The sequence below is a fragment of the Jaculus jaculus genome, chromosome 1, assembly GCF_020740685.1.
Source record: "Jaculus jaculus isolate mJacJac1 chromosome 1, mJacJac1.mat.Y.cur, whole genome shotgun sequence".
Classification (NCBI taxonomy): Eukaryota; Metazoa; Chordata; class Mammalia; order Rodentia; family Dipodidae; genus Jaculus; species Jaculus jaculus.
The window spans coordinates 83,349,864-83,367,514 of NC_059102.1; the positions used below are offsets into that span (position 1 = coordinate 83,349,864).

The 17,651-nt window shown below is 39.9% G+C and overlaps 1 protein-coding gene across 2 annotated transcripts in view; it reads right to left on the reverse strand.

Moving 5' to 3' along the window:
- The window catches only part of Ttc39b (tetratricopeptide repeat domain 39B), a 170,709-nt gene that overhangs the window by 113,833 nt on the left and 39,225 nt on the right, over positions 1 to 17,651 (reverse strand). The window contains exon 2 of one of the 2 annotated variants that reach the window (XM_004658434.2): positions 5,370 to 5,404. The exons of the other annotated variant lie outside the window; for it this stretch is intronic. Within the exon in view, the coding sequence (XP_004658491.2) occupies positions 5,370 to 5,404 (35 nt within the window). The remainder of the gene's footprint in view (positions 1 to 5,369; positions 5,405 to 17,651) is intronic. 2 annotated transcript variants of the gene reach the window in all.

The window sequence follows — 17,651 nt, forward strand, 5'->3', positions numbered from 1 at the left end:
GTGAATCAGAAAGGGGGCCTCTGACACACTGACTATGGAACATCTCAGGGGACTCCCATTCTAAGGTAAAACTCATCAGGGAGAACACTAACACAGGCAGTCACTGGATACCTGCAGCAAGGAGGTTCCCTTACCCTCTGGGTCTCAGTGCTTCTCTTTCCAAATGGGGAATCAGATACCCTTTCAGATGGCATCTCCACAGACTTTTCTTGGGGATGCATCCTGAGGAGTTAGGAACAATTTGACCTTCATATCCTCAAAAGGAACAGGCTGACTGCTTATATACCATGGTTTGGCTACAGTATGACCTAACAAATAGAGAAGAGTGGCCAAAAGATGGTACTTTCTTCAGCTAGATCTGATCTGTAAATGGAAAGAAAATAGGAGAAGCTCCTTGTGTCCATGTTTTCTTCTCTTTAAGGGACAACCTTGACCTCAACAAAAGCTATCATTTAGCTTCCAAAAAAAGACCCAACTGCCTAACTGTTGCCAAATAATAACACATTTCGCCACCAAAGACTGAGACAGAGAGCAAAAGGATAAAAGTCAGTAAAACAAGCAATTAAAGCTTAACACAAGTTGGTGGTACTGTTCTGATACCAGAAAAAAACTTCAAGGCAAAATTAAAACAAAGAAGGCCACTACATATCTAGGAAACATAATAATTGTAAATGCATATGCACCAAACATTTAGGCACCCAATTTCATAAAACAAACACTAACAGACACAAGAGATTTGGTCAATCCTGATGTAATAATGGTTGAGTTCTGTGCTCTATTCTCATCAATAGATAGAAAATCCAAACTAAAAACCAACTAAATAAACTGCAGAGTTAAACTAGACCACAGAGTAAATGGACCTAAGAGACATCTACTGAATCCAGCAGCTTCTTGATAACATATAGAACTTTGTCTAAAGTAAATTACATTTTAGGCCATGAAGCAAGTCTTAATAAAAACAAAAGAATCAAATTTTCACAACAGTAGATTTATCAACATAGACGTATTGGTGTTCTTTCCATCTTCTAGAGTCTTCTTCAATTTCTTTAGTGCTTTAAGTTTTCATTTACAGACCTTTCCCTTTATTTCTAGGGTTTTTTTGTGGTTACTGTGAATGAAATTACTTTTTATCATTTCTTCTTAGCTTGCTCATTATTGGTATACAGAAAAGCTACCAATTTCTGTAGAGTGATTTTGCAGAATACTACTTTGATAAAAGAGTTTATGAGACCTAAGCATTCTCCAGTAGGGTTGATACAGTCTTTGAAATACAGAATCATATCTTCTGCAACAGGCATAATTTGACTTCTTCCTTTCCTATTTGTATATCTTATTTTTTTTTCTCTTGCCCTGTTGCTTAGGTGAAGACTTTAAGAATTATATTTAACAAGAGTTAAGAAATCAGGGACTGGAAAGATGGCTTAGCAGTTGACGTTCTTAACTTAGAAGCCTAGAGAACCAGGTTCAATTCCCCAGTACCCATGTAAGCCAGAGGGACAAGGTATCACAGGCATCAGAGTTCGTTTGCATTGGCTAGAGACCCTGATGTGCCAATTCTCTTTCTCTCTCTAATAAGTAATAAAAATATCTTCTAAAAATTTTAAAAGAGGTAAGAAAGGAAATAGAGACCCTTGTCTCATTCCTGATTTGAGATGTTTTCAATTTTCTCCCATTTAGTGTATTATTATCCCCATTTAGTAAAATATTGGCTATATATTTGTTATATACAGCTTCTATTATGTTTAGTTATGTTCATTCTGTTTCTGGGCTTTTATTATGAAGAATATTGAACTTTTTCAAAGACTTTTGATTCACTCTGTTGGGTCAATCATGTGATTTCTGTCCTGAGTATATATCCATATTATTACATTTATGGATTTGCATTTGTTGAACCATCCTTGTATTTCTGGAATTAAACCAACTGGGTAACAGTGCAACAAAGAGAAAGGGAAGAGTACAGGTTTCCATAATCCCCTTCAAAGCCTTGTCCATAGTGACCTAAAATCTCCCATCAAACCCTACCACTTAATAATTTTTTCCCACTTGACAAAAGCCTATATCACATGGGCCTTTAAGGGACATTGCAGCTCCAAACTATAGTAGTATCCATATTTCATTAATGTAGCATGCAGATTTAAAAAATTAATAATAAGGATAGCCAGGGTAGTGTATACTGGGTCTCTATTATTTTCATAGTAATTTCACAAATCTTAAATTGCCCCCAAATAAAAAGGTTATTCTTCAAAATCCAACTATGACAATGTTTATTTAATTTTGCATTCCACAACAAAAACATTAAAAGTTTTAAGCAAAATGCAAATGTAATTTTGAGGAAACTATCTGCTGTAGTTTCAGTGAGAACTGTCTGTGTAGTAGATAGCTTTAGGTTGCTGACATAAACTTACAGGCCAGACACAGTTATGGAGGGAGGGATTTGTAAGCTTATAGATCCAGGGGACATTCCATAAGGGCAGAAGTTGGCCCCTTCTTAAAGGACCAAGGAGAAGGAGTGAAGCCACAAGTAAAATAATTCACCACCATACCTTAGGGCTGGACCCTAAGATCTGCCCAGTAACACCTCCTCCAGCCAGGAAGCTGGAAATCTAAGAAGTTTTATTAAACTCCTGAATCTATTGGGGTCATTTATTCAAACTATCACAGACTCCCAGAGGCTCATATGTTTGAACATTTGGTTCCCAAATGGATGACACTGTTTGAGAAGGTTGTGGAGCTTTCAGGAAGTAAAGCCTTCCTGGGAGAAATGGATCACTGGGGGTGGATTGAGGGCTTATAGTATGACACCACTTCCTCTTCACTCTCTGCTTCCTAACTGTACATGCAATGTGACTAATAGCCTCTTGCTCCTACTCACATATCCTCCCCACCATGATGGAATATATGTCTGGAAACATAAGCCAAATAAACTCCTTTCTTAAGCTGTTTCTCAGGTTTTTTTATGGGAGCAATGAGAAAGTAACTAATACACTATAGCAAATATGACAGAAGATTAGGGTACTAAAATCCCTGAGAACATAAGAGAAGGCCAGGCATAGTGGTACATGCCTATAACCCTAGCACCCTAGAGGCCAAGGCAGGAAGATCAAGTGTTGAGCCAGCCTGGGCTCCACAGCTAGACTCTATCTCAAAACAACAACAAAAAGAAAAAAGTTAAACAGGCTAAAAGACAAAAGTCAAAGAAATGTATTATACCAAACAATAGGAACAAATTAAAATTTAAAACACTATAAAGTAGATATCATTTGAACAGTAAAACTACTTTTCACAGCACTCAGGAGGCAAAGGTAGGAGGATTTCCATGAGTTCAAGGCCACCCTGAGACTACATAGTTAACCCAGGTCAGCCTGTGCTAGAATGAGATCCTACCTCGGGGGGAAAAAAAAACTACTTTTCAAATATTAATGGGTAATGGTCCAGTTTGGGTCGCTTCACTTACACAGCACTGCCATGCAAACAGTCAGAACTTTTCTGAACGTTCTAGGCTTTCAGAATGTTGTGTCCTGTCTAAGCAGCACACATAAATTCACATACAGAAGCCCTAATCCGAACGTGACAGCACTGAAAGATGTAGCCTTCAGGAGGAAAGTTTACATGAAGTCAGGATGCATTAGTGGCCTTGTAAGAACTGTACTTGTGCTCTGGCTCTCACTATGCCATGTGAAGAGCCATCAAGAAGGTAGACAGACATATGCCAGCCAGAAAGAGAAGAGGCCCCCAACTTTGCTAGCACCTTCATCCCAGACTTCCAAAGTCCAAAGCACTGAGAAAATAAGCTTCTACTGCTTAAGCTATAAAGTATGCTGTACTGTATTTTGTTATGGCAGCCCATACTGCCTACCACAGAGAGGCATTTTCATGTAGGTAAACAACAATAAACATACTAATCCTTTCTAACCCAATAATCCTTGATTTGAGACCTTAATCTTGGGAATAGTGCAAATATGTGACAAAGCTATATACATGAAAATATGCATTATTTAGTTTTACCTACTTAAAGTAGTAACAACCTAAATGTCTAATAATGGAAAAGTTCTGAGTAAACTACAATATGGACTAGAGTTAATATTATTTAGTCATTTTAAATTATTACAAAATATAGTAAAAAAAATATGTAATCAAATTAAATGCTAGGGTTGGAGTGATGGCTTAGTGATTAGGTTTGATTCCCCAGTACCCATGTAAGCCAAATGTACAAGGTGGCACATGCAACTGGAGTTCATTTGCAGTGGCTAGAGGCCCTAGCATGCCCATTCTCTATCTGCCTCTCTGTTTATGACTGTGTGTGTGTGTATGTGTCTCTCTCAAATAAGTAAATATTTTTTAAAAATTAAGTGCAGGAAAATGCAGACTGGAGAGATGGCTTAGCAGTTAGAGCACTTGCCTGCAAAGTCAAAGGACCTCAGTTCAATTCCCTAGGACCAACGTAAGCCAGATGCACAAGCTGGTGCATGCAACTAGAGTTTATTTGCAGTGGCTGGAAACCCTGGTGCACCTACTCTCTCTCTCTCTCCCCACTCCCTCTTTCCCTCTCTCAAATAAATAAATAAAAATATTTTAAAAATTAAATGATAGCCAAAAGCAAAATCTATAATGAAGCTAACCTGGTAAATAAACATAAACAAGTAATAAAAAGGTTAGCTATAACAAAATAACTTGCTGGAAGGCATTTGTTTTACTTAATGTTACAAGAAACAATATTCAAAACACATGTGAGAGGCCTGACATGGTGGTGCACACCTGTAATCCCAGCACTCAAAGAGGCAGAGGTAAGAGGATTGCTGTGAGTTCAAGGCCAGCCTAGATTACAGAATGAGTTCCAGGTCAGGCTGGGCTACAACAAAAACCCTACCTTGAAAACCAAACAAATAGAGCTGGAGAGATGCCTTAGCAGTTAAGGCACTTAGGACTCATGTTCTGACTCTACAGATCCTACATTTGCCAGACACACAAAGATGAGGTAAACACAAAGTCGCACATGACCACTAGGTGGCACAAGTGTCTGGAGTTCAATTCAGTGGCTGAGGTCCTGGCATGCCAGTTCTCCCTCCCTCCCTCCCTCCCTCTCTCTCTCTCTCCCCCTCCCTGTCTCTTTCTTGCCCTCTCTTAAAAAAAACTAAAAACTAATGTCTCAAAGGAAAGATTACTGAATGCAAAGGGTGTGTGTGTGTGTGTGTGTATGTGTGTGTGTGTGTGTGTAAGTTAGGTAGATCTTAAGCATAATATCACCCTAATTCTTTAATTATAAGAAGAAACCTTTTTTCCCAATGACCACAATTAAAATTTTCTTTACATTTTATACAAGAGAACCACTAATTTTGTACTATAACATATTCTATTATATTGTTACTTACATAGTGATGGTTTCCAAGGCATCTTCAAAGATGTCCTGGGAGAGAATAAAAAATACAGTGAGTTTCTGAAGAGTCAAGAATTTCAAATGTGGGGCTGGGAATGGGGCTTAGATGGCAGAGTGCACATCTAACATGTACAAAGCTCTGGGTTCAGTCTCTAATACTGAACAAAATGGGCACCTGCAATCTCAGCACTCTGTAGGTGGAAGGAAGAAGATAAGAAATTGGAGGCCATCCTCAGCTATCTAGGGGAGTTTGAATCCAGTTGGAGTTACAGACTCTATTTCTTTCATTATTAGTTATGATAATAATTATTATCTCTTCTATTATCATAACCATTTCAAATGCACAAAGAAGTATGCGTGTGGAAATGGGAGGATGAAGAAGAGGGCAAAGCACACCGCAGACTCACTCAATTCTGACTAGTGGAATTCCATTCGCAAAGATTGGTGTGAATTTAAGTAAGGTTTCTTTACACTTTTGCTATAATTAGGACTGGTTTAAAAAAAAAAAAAGGCCTGCAATCAAACTGGGATTTTTCAAGACTATGACTTCTTTGATGGAGTTATCTTTCATTCCTCAGTCTCACCCATCAGAGAGACAGAAATAACACATAAATAACAGGGCAGGCTCAATTTAGACTTCACTGTCTGGGTGACCAGCTATGTTAGTATCCTCTGAGCCTTCATTTCAGATCTACCTGCGTTACCCTCTGAGCTAATATTTCTGTCATCAACAGAACTGCCCTATCCTCTACACCACAAGCTTGTTCAAAAGATACAAACTACACATACACACACATTCAACACATACATATTGACTCACACAGAAACTCACTCACAAACATTGTCACTTAGAACACACATAAACAACAGTTCCTTGCCCAGCATGGTGGTGCAGGCCTTTAACCCCAGCACTCAGAAGGCTGAAGTAGGAGGACTGTTGAGAGATTGAGACCAGCCTGTGATCAGGGTGAGTCTGGGGGATAGAACAAAACCCTATCTAAAAAAATAAATAATCAAATCAGACCTCCTCTTCCAGAGATTTGGGATCCATCCAACCAACCTAAGCTCAAAGCACTCTTCTCTATCCATGACTACCACTACCACCATGGCCCAACCCACCAACACCTCTACCTGGTTTTACGTTTACTTTACCTTTCTATGCTTCTATGAAAGTATTAACAGACAACAGCCTCAAAATTTATGCTTAGATTTGGAAGTACTCAATACGGACTTTGTAAAAAAAATTCAAAAATTTCTTATAATGTTCGGATCTACTTTCATTTTTTTTTTTAAACTATGATTCAGGAAAGTTATAAGAAACAAAGTTCCAAAATCAATAAATGATAAGATCTCTGTGTTTATTCCAGGTAAATAGTATTAAGTCAAATCTGGTCTATTCATTTATAAAAAGGTTATTTCAAGAGGTACTTTTGGGTTTTCAGTTGTTATTTTTGTTTGTTTTTTTATTTTGGTTTTTGGAGGTAGGGTTTCACTGCAGCTCAGGCTGACCTGGAATTCACTACGTAGTCTCTGGATGGTCTCAAATTCTCAGCAACCATCCTACCTCTGCCTCCCAAATGCTGGGATTAAAGGTGTGCACCACCATGCCTGGCTCAAAAGGCCTTTTGAGGACAAAAAACTTAAATGGTCATATTAAAAATCTTATGGTAAGTCATAGTGCCTGACACTACCTACAGAAGACCATCATAAGAGGAGGGAAAGATCATGACATCAAAATAAAAGAAAAACATTGAAATGGGGAGGAGATATGATAGAGAATGGAATTTCAAAGGGGAAAAAGGGAGGAGGGAGGGCATTACCATGGGGTATTTTTTATACTCATGGAAAATGTTTTTAAAAATTGAGAAAAAAATAAATTTTAAAAAATAAAAATAGGGCTGGAGAGATGGCTTAGTGGTTAAGTGCTTGCCTGTGAAGCCTAAGGACCCCGGTTCGAGGCTCGGTTCCCCAGGTCCCACGTTAGCCAGATGCACAAGGGGGCGCACGCGTCTGGAGTTCGTTTGCAGAGGCTGGAAGCCCTGGCGTGCCCATTCTCTCTCTCTCCCTCTATCTGTCTTTCTCTCTGTGTCTGTTGCTCTCAAATAAATAAATAAATAAATAAATAAATATATATATATATATATATATATATATATATATATATATAATAAAAAATCTTATGGTAAGAACAATGAAAGTTTTTGTTGGCAGTTATGAGAAGAACCGACTAAAAAAGATAAACGAGAAGAAACTTTAAATGTTGGATGGTAAATGTTTGATGAAAAGGATTGTTACAGAATGATTATATAGACTATAAGGTAAAAGTATGTAGATAAAGGTATAAATAAAATATGTGGATGAAAGTATGAGTAAACTTAAACAGAAGGTTAGAGACAAAGTTGATTAACTAAGTCTCAAAGTACTTGATCAGATTACAGACTTCTTGAGATACAAAATGACTATTAGCCTAGGGCTCACATTAGACTAACAGCTCACACAAAACTAACAAAGTATGGCCCTGGCTGGTAGCAGGTTATTACAGTATCCAGGAGGTAAACTTAAAACTTATTGATGTTAATCTGATCATGATAATGGTATGAAAGACTGAATTTAGAGTACCCAACCAAGTTAGCTAAATTCCTCTATTTGTCAACTTTTTTTTTTTTTTTTTTTTTTTTTGGTTTTTCAAGGTAGGGTCTCATTCTACCTCAGGCTGACCTGGAATTCACTATGTAGTCTCAGGGTGGCCTTGAACTCACGGTGACCCCCAACCAGCCCCCCAGATGCTAGTTACGCCAGCATGCCCAGCCCTTTTAACTAAATCTTAAGGTTAAAGTTGACTCATTCATATTTAATTCTCTCATATGGTTATTATATCTAAAACTCTGCTTCAAAAGAATCTCGCAGAAAAATTATTCTTTTTTTCCTATTTTTTTCCCTATTTTATGGGGTAAATAGATCACATTTAGAGACACTGAACAGTACTTATCTGTCATACTTGAAAACTTTACTTCCTGGTGAGCAGTAAAAATAAATTCTAAACAAAGTTACATTATGATTTAAGATGTAATTCCTCAATTCCTTCAACAATTAGTCTTAATACTTTAAATTTTTTTATATAATTTTTATTTATTTATTTATTTATTTGAGAGCAACAGACACAGAGAGAAAGACAGATAGAGGGAGAGAGAGAGAATGGGCGCACCAGGGCTTCCAGCCTCTGCAAACGAACTCCAGACGCGTGCGCCCCCTTGTGCATCTGGCTAACGTGGGACCTGGGGAACCGAGCCTCGAACCGGGGTCCTTAGGCTTCACAGGCAAGCACTTAACCACTAAGCCATCTCTCCAGCCCAATACTTTAAAATTTAACTTATGTCATTACTGAACAAGTTTACCAAAGTACCACAGGAAGAATTATAGAGTTGTTTAAAGTTTGAATAGTTATAGATTGTGTCATGAAATTTTGTGTATGTTTGGAATTCAATATAGTTCTATAGAATTCATTTGAAGGAGGTTAAAAATATTTCTTTTTTGGCCGGAAGGAACCAGCCTGCTGTCTACCCTGCCTGTGCTGTGGCCTTCTGTGGGCCAAATACTCATGCCAGCGCAACCCACCTCTCTCCTCCCATCCTGGCTCGCCAGGTCTTGGAGGCAGGGGTGCTCTGACCCTTCTGGCCACACACCTGCCCCCGCCCAGGTCTGATGCTGAGGGTGTAGCTCCTCTCTGTGTCCAACAATCTCCAAATGTGAAATGTATATTTTTGCAAGGAACCCCAGCTCCCTGTGTTTTTAATATGAATAGTGTATACAGACTTACAGAACTTGAAAGAAATGGGAATTAAGCATTTAAAAATATATATGTCTTTTTTGGTTCAGCAGTTAAAGGTGCTTATTTGCAAAGCTAGATACACAGAGTGGAGCATATAGTTGGAAATTGCTGGCAGTGACAAGTAGCCCTGACATGCCCATTCCCTCTCTTCCATAAGACTTGTCTTCTTTTTTCTTCAGATCATGGCAGTTTAGTCCAATTCCTCAATTCTTTAGGTATGTTAAATATACCTGAATTGATTTCAGAAACTGACATATAGATTGGGCAGACATGTATTCTTTTTGGTTTTACGAGGTTGGGTCTCACTCTAGCTCAGGCTGTCCTAGAATTCACTATATAGTCTCAGGATGGCCTCAAACTCGTGGTGATCCTCCTACCTCTGCCTCCCGAATACTGGGATTAAAGGCCTGTGCCACCACACTCAGCCTGGGTGGACATCTTATTTAGCTTTTAAAAGTGCTAAATCTCTTGGGCTGGAGAGATGGCTTAGCGGTTAAGCACTTGCCTGTGAAGCCTAAGGACCCTGGTTCGAGGCTCAGTTCCCCAGGTCCCATGTTAGCCAGATGCACAAGGGGGCGCACGGGTCTGGAGTTCGTTTGCAGAGGCTGGAAGCCCTGGCACGCCCATTCTCTATCTCCCTCTATCTGTCTTTCTCTCTGTGTCTGTCGCTCTCAAATAAATAAATTTTAAAAATCTAAAAAAAAAAAAATTTTTAAAGTGCTAAATCTCATAAATGCGTGTGTGTGTGTGTGGGTGGGTGTGTGTGTGTATCCCAATTCTGATATGCTTTAAAAATTGTAAAATTGGGGCTGGAGAGATGGCTTAGCAGTTAAGGTGCATGCCTGCGAAGCCTAAGGACCCAGGTTTGATTCTCCAGGTCCCATGTAAGCCAGATGCACATAGTGGCACATACATCTGGAGTTCATTTGCAGTGGCTAGAAGCCTTGGTGCACCCATTCTCTCTGTCTCTCCCTCTGACTATAATAAATAAATACAAATAAAATAAAATAAAAATTGTAAAATTTCAGCCAGGCATGGTGGCGCACACCTTTAATCCCAGCACTTGGGAGGCAGAGGTAGAAGGATCTCCGTGAGTTCAAGGCCACCCCGAGACTACATAGTTAATTCCAGGTTAGCCTGGACCAGAGTGAGACCCTACCTCAAAAAAAAATTGTAAAATTTCATATCTAAGCTAAAAATGTTACTATATAATATAGATTTCTTATTTATTTTCAACTCTGTTAGCAGATCTTTTGTTCATAGTTTACTGTCTATAGCCTCATGTGCCTTAAATATGTAAACTCTACTTTTTGCTGATATTAGACTTTTCCAGATATCAGAATCTTGTAATTTGGTTTATTCAAAGTCCATGATGTTTGGCTATCAATAAACATGCATCACCACGCCTGGCTAAAACTTTAATTTTAAGATGGTTCTTGTCTTGTTCATGCTGGTTTTTCTGGGTGATTATCACTGAGTATAATCTAAGTCTTGTAAAAAGTGACTTATTGTGATTTTGTGCTTAGGAAAACAGAAAACTCCCCATGTCTTAGGGAAAGCCACTGTACACAAACAATGTTAATATAGTTTATCTAAGCTTCATGTAACAGTCAGAAATATTTCTTTAGTTAAGGGGAAGGGAAAGGGAAAGAGAAAGGGAGAGAAGGGGAAGGGAAAAGGAAAGAAAGGGGAGGGGAAGGGAAGGGGAAAAGGAGAGGAGGGGAAGGAAAAGGAAAGGGAAAAGGAACGGGAGAAGAAAGGAGAGGAGAGGAGGGGAGGGAAGGGGAGAGGAGGGGAGGAGAAGGGAAGTGCATGTCCATAGCCAAATTATCATAGGCTATCTTAGCACCTTAAAGAGTTATTTACTGCCCACCTCTGTATATAACCTAATATCCTTGTAACTATTAGGTAAATCCTTTTGGAACACAGGACCAGACCTCTTAGCTTCCAGCAACCCAAAAGGGAAGAAAGCTAAGAAAATTATCAGACAGCATCAGAGGCCCATTAACAGAGATTTCCCCTCTCTGCTATACCCTGCCTACCTGAAGTTTTCACTGATGTATTTGAAAAGTGGTTTGATTATGACTTTCTTTGTTCTGTTACTGTAAAAACGTCATGAAACTGTAACCACATCAGTACACAGAATTGGAGGCCAGCGTGTTGGTGCACACCTTTAATCCCAGCACTGGGAGGCTAAGGCAGAAAGATCACTGTGAATCTGAGGCCAGCCTGGAATTACAGAGAGTTCAAGGTCAGCCTGGGCTACAAAGAGACTCTACTTTGGAAAACCAAAAAATAAAAAAAAGAAAAAGTTGAGGTAACCTAAATTCATGTTACCAGACCATGGACATTCACAATTGGCTCCAGAATAAACCATCTCATTCCTCTTGGGTTGAGATGAGAAGCTGTGTTTCTGCATTAATAGTCTTCTGAACTGAGCATATAATCACTCAATGCAATGTCAACCAACACTGGCTGAAACAGCTCAGCTCAGATTTGAGACAACTGTTATGTTATGAACTACAGTGTTTTTACTGTATATACAATTTTCTACACTTAAACAGAATGACTTAATTATATTATCTAATATTGTTCTACCATCATTCTTCAGCTCTTAAGTGTTAAATACATACTGGATTGTATTATGTTGGAATGCATGATTTTTAAAACTGCTATCAGAGTGGTTGGTTGAGTTTAATGAAATTTATTAAGTGAGTTTGGCCTGGAATCAGGGAAGAATTTCCAGCAATTTCTGAAATGGCCCTTCTTCTTCCATTTTGTAGTATGTAATTATGTAAAGGGGTATTCTCAATATTGGGTATTAACTACCAAGACAAGTAATAGCAGGCTTGGAGGTCACTGAGGATGAACTCTGTCCACAACCAACTTTGGATGCTATGACCCATTTCCCTGGTAACACCACTCTTAAGAAAGGAAATCTGGGCGTGGTGGCGCACGCCTTTAATCCCAGCACTCACCGTGAGTTCAAGGCCACCCTGAGAATACATAGTGAATTCCAGGTCAGCCTGGACCAGAATGAGACCCTACCTCAAAAAAGCAAACAAAAAAAAAAGAAAGAAAGAAAGGAAAAGGAGAGATGCCTCAGTGATTAAACGCACTTGCAAAACCCCCAGGGTTCAAATCCCCAGTACCCACATAAAGCCAGATGCACAAAGGGGCACATGCACCTGGAGTTTGTTCACAATGGAAGGAAACCCCGGCACACCCATACTACTTCTCTCTCTTTCTTTCTCTCTTTCTTTCTCTCTTTCTCTCTCTCCTTGCAAATAAAAATAATTTTAAAAAAAATATTTTTTAAAAAAAAGGAAAGGACCCAGATTCTATTCCCCAAGACCCACATAAGCCAAATGCACAAGATGGTGCATGCATCTGGAGTTTGTTTCCAGCAGCTGGGGCCCCTGGCATGCCTGTTCTCTCTCTCTCAATCTCCCCCCACACCCTGCCCTTTCAAATAAACAAATAAATAGGCAAGTGCCACAGCTGCCTCCCTAGGATCTGACATGCCATGTGAAAGGAGGGAGGAAGCACCCCCAGTGACCCTCTTGAGTTTAAGGCACACCTAAGAGGGAGGAAAGTGAGTGCTAGCTCACCATGCTCAGGTATGGTTATCTCATATATTTTTATTTTTAATCTACTGTTTCATCATTTTTAATCAAAAGAATAGGAAATGGCTCAGTGAATAAAGCATCTTCTGCAATGTGAGACTGAATTCCATATCCCCAGAACCCACTAAAGCTGGATGCCATAGCGCATGCATCTGGAGTTCGTCTGCAGTGGCTAGAGGCCCTGGCATGCCCATTCTCACTCTACCTGCCTGTCTCTCTCCCTCTCTCTAAAATAAATATAAATTTTTTAAATAATAATTTTTACGAATTATCAAGAAATGTTTGTGTGTTTATTTTAAATACCTACAGATATTGGGTAATGTAAAACTTGCTCAGATGAAAAGGTGTCATGAGTTGAAAAAGCAGCTCAAGTCATGTGGCTAGAGAAGCATTCCGATTCCCCTGTTCACGGACAGTGAGACAGGAGGGCTCCTACTAACAAGCATGGAGTATTGATGGGAAATCTTGTGCTTAGTGCCTTCTTGGAGGCAGCTCTTACAGTAGGGTCAACTTAGAGGAAATATGGAGCCACCACACCTGATGCATTCATACACTGCTGCCAAATGGTACCTGTTGTGTTTCATTTTGAGTTCAGTTTGCTTTGGTTTGGTTTAGTCTGGTTTGGCTTAAAATAGCTTGGATTGGTTTGAGGATGTTTTATTTGTGTTTGTTTTGAAACAGGGTCTCATGTAGCACAAGCTATCCTTAGAATTCTATCAGAGGATAATTCTGAATTTGTGATTCTATAGCCAGTTTCCACCTATCAAATGCTAGGATTACAGGCAAGCACTATATCTAACTTTTCAAGAGTCTATCTTGACTCCCAAGCTAGAGTCAAGGGCTATTATAGTCTCTTTGAGTCCACTTGATAGCCCAACATAGTGCTTTGGACTCTATGGGACTCTTGCTTAATAATTATTGACTGGCTTGGCTGAGTACCCTTGTTTTAAAATGGAAGAGCTAGACCTTGTTTGCACTTTAACAAATGGATTAACCTGTTAGGAACAGGGTTTCAGAGAAAAGCTCCCAGATGCCAGGAGGTCTTGTTCCATGCTGGGAGGGTAGCCTGAAACCCACCCCAGCCTCCAGACGAATGGGTCAGCTCTAGCCACAGAAACTGACAAGTGTGAGTGAGAAAAGGAGATGAGGTACTACATCAACAGCTAGCACTTTATCCAAACAATGTCCACCTGAGTTTGCTAACTATGTCACATTCTGAGTAGTAAAAATGCAATGAGTTCATTTTAAGTGACAGCAGGTTCTTAAATGTTTATTTCAAATTAAGAAGACACTAATGATGAAAATGTTTACATTGTTTTATCCCTAGAGGAAAAAGGCAAAGAGTTGACAAGTATGATATTAATAGCAATAATTCCAATACTCTGCGTTAATTTCCAAAGAGTCGTCCCCCCACCCCCATCCCTTACTCCCCACATGGGCTCTTAAACCCCTCCAGCTTCCTACATGGCAGGAGCTCCTTGAACTTTCTTTTCTCCCTTTTTTATCTGTTTTTTTTTTTTTTCCAGGCCCTCTACATGGGATCTCTAACCACATGGGTACCTTTCCTTGGCTCTGTACTTCCCTCAATAAATATAATTTAATAATTATCCTTCTCAGCCTTTTTTATCAAATACTTTGATTAAAATTAGAAATGAACCTAAGATTTAGGGTTCAAAAACCAAGAACTTTCCTGGACCCCGAGCAGAAAGGGACTCTCTTAATAAACTGTCTCTGCTTTTGCTACTATCCATGTGTCTCTATCCAATGCCTTCTTCTGGGACACAACTTTGCACCCTTACAGGCGTGCCCACCATTCCCCAATATCTGATATCAGCATTCCCCCTGGAACTAGGACAGGAATTAAGAATACAAGGACTGGAGTGCAAACAACTTCAAACACCCTTCAACACCATCATCTCTGTGAATCAAGAAGTGCAAGATGAGAAACCAGACTGACATACTATCATCACAGCTACACACCAGGATTCCTCAAATGCTGAAGAGTACATACTGTTACAGAGAACACACATCACTAAGAAAAAGGAATAATAAGTAACACCATTATAATTTGAAAATAGCATTGGTTTTTCTAAATCAGGATTAATTTAAAACTCACTTTTACAGGAGAGATGGCTCAGCAGTTAAAGGCATTTTCTTGCAAAACCTGACAGCCCAGTTTTGATACCCCAGCACTCAGATAAAGCCAAAGTGGTGCAGGAATCTGAAGTTCATTTGCAATGCCAAGAGGCCCTGGCATTCCCACTGTCACTCTCTCTTCCTGCTTGTAAATAAATAAAAATATAAATATAATACAATAACCTTTACTATGTATCCATAACATGACTTTTAGAAGAAAGCCTAAGCAAAGACATATGTGTGTACCCAGAGCTCTTCTGTCAATAATAATTTTCTGCCCACTAATTCTTTGTTATCTCTTTGTCATGTTCAAGAGTAGTCTATGGCCATTGAAAGCATTTAACTCGCCCAACCCACACGGGTTCCGTTTATCTGAGAGCAACAGACACACAGAGAAAGAGGCAGAGAGAGAGAATGGGTGCGCCAGGGCCTCCAGCCACTGCAAACCAACTCCAGACGCATGTGCCCCCTTGTGCATCTGGCTAAGGTGGGTCCTGGGGAATCAAGCCTCAAACCAGGGTCCTTAGGCTTCACAGGCAAGCGCTTAACCGCTAAGGCATCTCTCCAGCCCCCAGCTGTTTCTTATAGACAGTACTCCTCTGATTAACTGGTTCCATACAAGAAGAGGGAGCCTCCATGCTCTCTGAGGGCAGAGGTAAAGCTGTCAGCACCCCATCACTGAGTCGGGGTGCAAGCATCATTCATACCCTCTTTATTTTCTTCGCACACATGCATGAGTGTGCAAATGCTAGCATGCATAGATCAACATCAGGTGTCTTCCCTTATTGCTCTCCCTAGAGGCCACTAGTTCACCCAAACAAGCTAGCCAGCAAACCCCAAAAATTCCTTCTCTGCCTCCCCCATACTGGAATTACAGGGACATGCCACCTTGTGTGACATTTTACATGAATTCCAGGAATCTGAACTTGGGGCCTCATGCCTGCACAAGAAGGGTGTTACCCACTGAGCCATTTCCCCAGCCATCACAGCCTCTTAAAAACAGCATCAGCAGAGAGAACTCTGAGGCCAGCCTAGTTTGCATGGTAAGTTCCAAGCCAGCAGGGCCACACAGGAGATGCTATCTAAAAACAAAAACTAGTATCAAAGTGACTCCTTTGTGAAACCTGGCCTACAGAGCTCTTAACCACAAAAGCCCATACACCAGAGACAGCTCACTTCTAAGTCCTCACTGTAAGTGCAGCTAGCTCTTGCAGTGAGAAAAAAAAAAAAAAAAGCAAACTTCACAAGGCTTAAAAGATCAGATGATAAACTTGATTCTCAAATACAGCAGACTAAAAAGAAAGCAAAACAGCTGGTTGCTCTGCAGATTCAGACATTTATTAAATGTGATTGTTTATATGCTTAGAAAAAAATGAAGCATTTCAAAAGAATATAGGACTCATAAACACAAAAATTTAAATGCTTATAATCCCAGAGCTCAGGATATTGAGGCAGGATGATCAGAAACTCATGGTCAGCCTGAGCTACACAAAATTCTGTCTCAAAAAAACGAAGCATAGCCGGGAGTGGTGGCACACACCTTTAATCGCAGCACTCTAGAGACAGAGGTAGGAGGATCACCATGAGTTCAAGGCCACCCTGAGACTACAGAGTGAATTCCAGGTCAGCCTGAGCTAGAGTGAAACCCTACCTCAAAAAGCCAATAATAAGAAGAATCGAAGCATTTTTTAAATTGTATTTATATGTGCGTTTGTGTGTATGTGTGTTTGTGTAGAGGCATGCGTGTAGTGGTCAGAGGACAACGGCAAGGTGTCTAATGTCCCACCTTCTTTGAGGTAGAGTTTCTAGCACCTACAAGCAAATGCAGACCCATATGCCACTTGGCATCCCACTTATGTAGGGAATCAAACCCAGATAGACCAGGAAATTGAACCTAGGCCAAAAGTCTTGCAATCAAGAACCTTTAACCACTAGGCAATCTCCCCAGGCCCCAAAACATTTTTTAAAGCAACTTTCAGGGACTGGAGAGATGGCTTAGCAGTTAAGCCACTTGCCTGTGAAGCTAAGGATCCAGGTTCAATTCCCCAGAACACATGTAAGCCATATGCACATGGTGGCACATGCACCTAGAGTTTGTAGTGGCTGGAGGCCCTGGTGCACCCATTCTCTTTCTCTATCTGCCTCTTTCTCTCTCCAACCCTCAAATAAATAATAAAATATTTTAAAATCTTAAATTAAATTTCATATGTAGAAAATGGGCTCAAGTGTCTAAGAAGTAAGTTTGCATCTCCTCCCTAGGTACCCTAGGTACTATCACTATAAGCAAATACACATTAATGATCTAACTACACTGCCAATACCACAGTGGAAAGAATAAATCTAGGCTGGGAAGGCAACCTGTCTAGGTGTGAAACTTGACTCCACCCTTGACCCTGAGCAATCCTCCATATTTCCCTACCATTTTCCAGGACTATAAGAATGTTGGTGAGACAATGCCTAGAACAGGTCTGACTTAAAACAACCTCCCCCCTACAGTTCCATGACATATTAAGTTCTCAAATAGGATGAGTCAGTTGACTCTTCAACACAGAGCTAGGTCCCTCCTCAAACTTCCTCCTTGTGGTTGACTGAAGTAGGTGTCCTCCATAAATGCATGCATTGTGAATGCTAGGTCCTCAGCTGGTGACAATTTGGGAATTGGAGCCCTTCTGGAGAAGGTATGTTG